Genomic DNA, 7,188 nt, shown 5'->3' with positions numbered 1-7,188 from the left:
CGAGCGGCCCACCCCTCCCGCCTCCTCCGCCAGCCTCCTCCTCCGCCCGCCGCTCCTCCCGCCCCCACCTCTGCGTGTGCGGCGGAGTCGCCCTCTCGCTGCCTCTTTCTCCCGCTCCCGCTCGTCTCTCTCGCTAATACTTCCCCCTGCTGTGCTCCAGCGGACCCACGCATTCTCCGCGCTCACCTTAGGGACCCGTGGTGCTCGAAAAGCCTCGAGAGAGCCGCTTCGGGCAGAGATAGTTGGAAGCCCCTCGTCCCTGCCCCCTCTCCGGGCGCAGCCCGTGCCCGGCTCGCAGCACCTTCTCGCTCCTGCACGCTCCGTTTGGGAGGACGGGGTGAGAAGGTGAAGTGGAGCGAACTGCAGAGCAGAGGGGGCCAGTCTCAGAGCTCAGATTTCATTTTCACTGAAGCAAAGCACAGAAGATCATTTTTTTATTCTGCATTTTCTTCTTCTCTTTTTAAAAAGAAACTTGTTTTGGGGGGTTTGCTCTGGGCATTTGCTTTGCCCAGTAGTTGAAAAGTGAACTCGACTCGTGATGGTTCTCCTGTCACTCTGGTTGATAGCAGCCGCTCTGGTAGAGGTTAGGACTTCAGCTGATGGACAAGTAAGTGGAAAATAATAACAATAAAAATCTCAAACCCAACCTTTTCCCGAAAAAGTTCCTTCCCTCTCTCCCCTGCTCTCGTTCCCCTCCCTCCTCCTCCTGCTCTCACCCTTCCCTGTTATCTTTTGCATTCAGGAACGGTGTTTTGAGGGCTGGGCGCAGCGTGCGGGGCTTTTGGGGTGGGGGTTGAATTGCACGGGAGGTTATGACTCCCAATGGGAGCCCAGGCTTGTCACACCTAGGGCTTCACCACTCTGCGGCATTCGGAGCACTGATTAGTGACAAACTGCAGCCAGTTCGCATCCTCGCCGGGCCATCTGGGTTTCCCCTTTCCAGAGGGCGGTCTGGGCGCGTGAATGAAGTTCTGGACGCTGGGTCCAGGATCCCAGGGCTCCGGTCGGGGCAGCCGGAGTCGGGTTCGCGGGACTTTCTCTGCTCGTAACTTGACTCACGGCTCTTTCGAGCAGCCGGAGGCGGGGGTTTCAGGAAGTCCTTGGGTCGGACGGGGAGCGATCCAGTAGACACGTGTCCTGGGAGGACCGCAGCCGGGCTAGCGTTTGACAGTTGGGGAGGGGGGGTGGAGAAGTTTCCTGCCCGACGTTTTCCTGGGCAGAGGCTGGAGGCGCCGGCCGCCCTCTCCCCTCCCCCCCCCCCACAGCTCCTCCTCTTTGGAAAGCTGAGTGCAGCTCTGTTTCTTTTCGGCCCTGCCCCCATCCTTTGGAGACTCAAGGTGAAGCCCGATGCTCTCAGAAGAGTCCTTGAGAAGGCTCAGGCCGGCGAGCCGTTTGTAGTAAATCATATCAGCACAGGGCCGGTGGGACTTTGAGTACAGAACTTCTCTGTGAGTTTTTGTGGCTTCTCTGGTCTGCCTGGTCTGACCATAGGGTAAAAAGTAGAGACTTGTCTAGTTGGTTTAAATCTGATGAAATCAGGCCCTCTTTTCGGCTTCTTTTCTCCTGTTTAGATTCAGAGACTTTCTTTTCTAATCCTGATCCAGTACGAGAGTTTTCTTAAGAGACTACTGAGTATTTATTTTTTTGCTGGCTTTGTACTCACACATGTTAAATTAAAATTGAAACTGGCAAACAACTCCCTTTCCCCAAATTGTTATTGAATTGGCTCATGCTCCTGTCACAAAAATCTTCCACAAACCAAGTTGCAGCCTTTAGGCACCCATCCCAGTCTCTAGCATCTCCTGATTAGGTAGCTCCTGAAAAGCATTAATGGTAGAAATAAAACGCACAAGGTGATAAGATGAAACCCAGTAACTGTTTCTTTTTCTTACTTTCCCCCTCCTTTCCAGGCTGGTAATGAAGAAATGGTGCAAATAGGTAAGCCTTGTTCTCAGATGTCACTCTTATCTTAGTTGAAAGTAGGGAATGAAGTGAGCTAAGCAAAATATTGTTTCTGAATTTTTTCCCATTGGTGTTTAAAAAAAGTAATATGTAGTCTGGGAACATTTCTATTCTTCTCTTCCTCTTTCCGGAAGAGGGTCCCTCTTTCCTCAGGCTAAATTATAGTGGTATATAATTCTCCTGCAGGTTGACTTTTCAAGCATCAATTTATTACTGTGTTTTTACAAGTCACTAGTATGTACTTGGAGGGTGATGGAAGGGCTGGAAGAAGATACGGAGATGAACCAAATGAAATCATCAACTTCTGTAGCGTTAGGAGGAGCATATCTGATTAGAACAGAAGGCAAGTTGTCAGAATGCTACAAAGAAGGGAAAAATGAAGTACAGAGGATGGAACTTTTTCTCTAAAAATTTTTCCTGCTTTGAGTAAACCCTTTGAATACTTCTCCTGTTCTGTCTGTTTTAAAGTAGTCATCTACTATGTGCAAGATACTGTTAGGACTTTTGCAAATAACATCTAAAACCTCAGTATTAGCTGAGCTGTGGGGATTATTATTCCCACTTTATGGGTGAGGAGACTGAGGTTCAGAGAGTGTAAGTGACTAACAGGTCACTCCCAAAGTCCATGGTCTTTTTTGAAGCTGTTTATATTAATGCATTTGTTCTGAATGCAGAGATTGAAAGTCATCTGGCAAGAAGCCAGGCTACATTCAAAGTCTTTTTGCAACACACATTTTACTTGGATTACTTTAAGAGATTTTTTTTTTTCTTCATTTTGGCAGCATATTATTCTCTGTAAATTCTTTATTTGTCAAGTGATATTGTAAAGTCATCTTTTAGGAGAGAGGTTTTTATTACTGCTGCTGCAAACAGTTACAAGTCACTGACCATTTACAAAATGCTAGGAACAGTATTAATTGCTTTATGTGTATTACATCACCTGATTCCCAAACCGCACTATGAGATAGGAATACCATTGTGCCTGTTTTAGAGATGACGCAAATGAAGCTTGAGCATTTGTACAGCTACCTGCTGAAGTACACAGCAGAAGTCTACACTTGTTAACTAATGGGGGGATCCCAAGATCCAGGCCCAGAGGTATGTATGTATATGTAGTGTGCTGTATATTAGCCTATGTCAAAATGCTCCATCCTACTCAGTGCTTAGTGTTGTTGGATATCTTCTCCAAGCTTCGACCTTAATGGCAAGAGCAGAACAGAGGGGAAGAGAGTGACTGAGAACTGCACTAAAAATATAGTATCTATCAAGAGACATTTCTTATTTGTAATTGATACTATTCAGCCATCTATCTGTATCTTTTTAAAAATGGATTTTTTTAGCCAATTCCCAAACAAGCAGGGAGAGGAAAGCATTCTTAATTTTAATTACTTAAACACTTGATTACTTAAATATCCCAACTTTTCAATATGTCAATTAAAAAGATGTTTTAAGATTCCCCTCTCCACCAGAGGAATATTCACAAAATAAAGTACGTTGCTTTGACTGGATTTTCAGATAGGATCAGAATGCTCTCATGTAAACGGCCCGGAATTAGACTTTGATTCAGTCCATTTGCTAATATAAATTACTTTGGTAGCCTTTTTTGCAGGAAAGAAGATAGGACAGGTGTGCTTAAATTTGGCAGGAGAAAGACGAGTCAGTACAATGGAAGAGAGGAGGGCAGGGCACTCTTAGTTTGTATTGCTGGAGATTTACATGTCCCCATATCTCTATTTTATAAGATTTCTTTCTTTTATTATCATTCTTATTTGCCATTTTCAATTTGAATGAAGAGAAGAAAATGATAAAAAAAATCGATTTTGGCTTATGAGTCTTGTGATAGCAAATGTGTAGCTATCATTTGGCTTTGAGTTATAGTCATTTGTGTAATTCTTAAGAGGAATTTAAAAATATTATATCATATTTAAGCAAATCTTATGTACATATATTTTTTTTCTAATAACTGATTTAAAAATGGTTTTATATATAACTGCCTGGAGATGCTATTTGATCAATAATGCATTAGGAAAGACTAAGAAGCTTTGTAGAATTTATTTATTTAATTTATTGCTATATAAGCTGGCTAGGGAAAATTCTATACCACTGTATAATTTCCTAATAGTTTAATGTCTTAGAAAGTGATAAATATAAATTATTAATAAACCACACATTGTTAGGAAGCTAAATTAAAAATCACTTTCAGTTGAAATATAATATACATGCAGAATAGTACACATAAGTGTACACCTTGCTGATTTGTCACAAAGCAAATACTCCTGTGTATTCAGCACCTAGATCAATAAGTAGAATATTACTGACACCCCTGTACTTCTCTTGTGCCACCTTCCTAGCACTGTTCCACCACAAAAGTAATCACTCTCCTGACTTCTAACAGGATAGATTAATTTTGAAAGTTTTTTGTGCTTTTTATAAATAGAATCACACGATATGTACTCTTTAGTGTATGTCTTAGAGAGGCAGTTTTTAAACATATAAATGATACACTTTAACCCTCTAGCCTAGGGAGGCTTTTATTTAGGTAAGGAGAAGGCAGTTTGTGATGGAGCAGGTTCAAATGTATATAGATAAATCACCAATATAGTGGCTCGTACAGAATATTGCTTCTTTTCTTCTCTCTCCAGCCAGTGGAAAAATGCACTCTTTTATGATTCACCCTAGGAAAAAAATGGGTAGATAGGTGACCTAGTTCTGTGACTCTTCGTCAACCATAGAAGAACTACCTACCTACCTATACACACCCTACGTGCATACATATCTGTGCATGTTTGAATGTGTTTGTGTACATGTGTGTAAGTATATTTCATGAGATCCTTAACATATTTCTGTGGCATATCAGGGAGCTCTTTCATTTCTGACTCAGGATATGGCCTTGGTAGGAGGCTTAGGATAATTGTGGGCAACTGCCTGTCTGGCCTATTTGGGTAAGGAGACACACGTGCCTTAGGAAATAATCATAGTTCTGCAGAAACTGGAGAATCTGAAAAAGGATTCTCTGAATCTTTTTGTTTTATAAGCCACTACTTTGAGATTGCCTGAATATCATTTGAGGAAAAATCATTGTGAGGCTTTAGTGTTAAGCTATCTTCTCCCCTACCCCTCTCTTGAAATTGGGGCATATTTATCTTTCTATGACCTATTTATGTTCCCCAGTTGCAAATTCCATTATATTTCATTCTTAAAAAAAAAAAAATAAAGTTGCTGATGTTATCCTCTCAGATATCCAGTTTACTGAGAAATAATTTTTCATCATTTTCAGGTATTTATTTGGTTTTGAAGGTTTAGTGTGAGTCACTTACCTAGCTGTTGGTGTATGGTGAGCATCGTCACTAGTGTAGACCTCATGAGAGCAAGACTTTGCCTTGATGACTACTGTATCCCTGGTACATAAAACAGTTCTTGGTAACTTGTGGGTCCTCAAATATTTGTTATTTGATGAATATATCTAGCAAGTTGAGTATTATCATGCTGAGACTTACCTGTGTTCTGAATTTTCTTACATGCTGTTGTTCTGTGCCTCTCTCCAGGTTAAATAGGTCCTTGGATTAGTCTGTTTTCTCTTGCTTGTAACAGAATACCTGAATCTGGGTAATATATAAAGAAATGAAATTTATTTCTTACAGTTTTGGAGGTTGGGAAGTCCAGGGTCCAGGGGGCACATTTGTTGAGTGCCTTCTTCTTGGTGGGAACCTGGTGCAGAATCCTGTGACAGTGCACAGTATCACATGAAAGGGCTGGATGAGAGCACTTTCATGTGCTCTCCTAATAAAGCCACCTCTCCACACCTATGGTAATCCATTAATCCTTTATGGGGACAGGGCCCTCACTATCCAATCACCTCCTAAAGGCCCCACCTTTCAACACTGTTTGTTACATTGGGGATCAGTCTTCCACATGAGCTTTGGAAGGGACAAACATTCAAGCCATAGCAGTCCCCAAGAAAATGAGGATGGTTATACAATGGCTATACAATTAATTATTTAATGTTATCAAGGTCTCTTGTGACTCCTCTTTTCACCCACAAAGCACAGAGAGGTAGGCCTATTGATTTTTTTATGTTTTTCTGTTTGTGCTCAATAAGTATTTGGCAAATTGAACTGAAATCTATGTGCAGTTTTGGAACACCCACTGATTTTTTTTTTCCTACAGTCTACTTGGGATCATTTGCTCTGTTGCTGGCATCAGGGGAAATAAGATAACCTAAGATTAAAATCTATCAATCTAGTTTGTCAGTAGCACTACTAAAAAGTGTGGTAGAGAAGGGGGTTTAAAGAGATCCTTTGTAAAATATAGAACCTTAGCTACCTAAGCCGTTATTCATCCTTGTAACTAAAGATCATGGAGTTAGCTTTACTGATTTAGCTTTCACCCCTCCATTGAGTGTGATAATGGTTAATGTTAAGAGCTTCTTAGATGAAAATGCTAAGTGCAGCTTATTATCTATCACCAGGAACTTATTGTTGCTGTTTAGGTGAAATATATCTTCCCTGTATTTTCACTGCAGTCTCTAGTCATTGTTCTAAATAATCATAGTATTCCTCAGAAATGTTAATAAACCCTCAAGGTCACCTTTGCTTCCAGGATGATGATTTCTAAGCATTCTTTGCTTGTGAGTAGTCAACCTAGATTACCTTGGAAGTCTTTTTGGGACAATTCCAAATTGCCTGGTAAAATCATTAGTGGTTTTGATATGAAGAGTTTGATTATACTGCTTGGACTGGATATATTGACAGTGATGACGTAGATGGAACTCTAATCCTTCCTCAAAGAAGTTTGCTATTACCAGAATTTTGGGAATACTCTCTTTAGAGTTCCTGTAATAGAGATCAACTTCAATTTCTAAACTATGCTACTTCTATTACTATAAGTTGTTGAATTATTCTTTTAATGAATCAGGTTTTTTTTTTTTTTTTGGATTATTAATGTTTTACCTGTGCCCACTGTAATAGTATTCTTTTTTTTTTTTTTTATTTTGTCAGTATACAATGTAGTTGATTATTGTGTCCCATCACCGAAACCTCCCTTCCTCCTCCCTCTCCCCCCTCCCACCCAAGTGTGTCCCCTCCATTTTCTTGTTGTAAGAACTTCAAAAAAAATTGTGGTTGTTATATCTTCCTCTCCCCCCCCCCCTCTGCTTCTTCGTTTTTTTTGTTTTTTGTTTTTTTTTTTTTTTTTTTTTTTTTTTTTTTTTTTTTTTTTTTTTTTTTT

The 7,188-nt window shown here is 40.7% G+C and overlaps 1 protein-coding gene across 1 annotated transcript in view; it reads left to right on the top strand.

The window, feature by feature from the left end:
- Positions 1-212: 212 nt before the first annotated feature.
- LOC103586263 (A disintegrin and metalloproteinase with thrombospondin motifs 3-like) overlaps positions 213-7,188 on the top strand; it is a 133,118-nt gene continuing 126,142 nt past the window's right edge. The window contains exons 1-2 of the mRNA XM_008567492.1: positions 213-607; positions 1,911-1,938. Coding sequence (XP_008565714.1) covers positions 539-607; positions 1,911-1,938 — 97 coding nt within the window. The 5' untranslated portion in view covers positions 213-538. The remainder of the gene's footprint in view (positions 608-1,910; positions 1,939-7,188) is intronic.

Source organism: Galeopterus variegatus, unplaced genomic scaffold (assembly GCF_000696425.1).
Source record: "Galeopterus variegatus unplaced genomic scaffold, G_variegatus-3.0.2 Scaffold324, whole genome shotgun sequence".
NCBI lineage: Eukaryota > Metazoa > Chordata > Mammalia > Dermoptera > Cynocephalidae > Galeopterus > Galeopterus variegatus.
The sequence above is the reverse complement of the archived record's forward strand: the minus strand, read 5'-3'. Positions and strand labels throughout refer to the sequence as shown.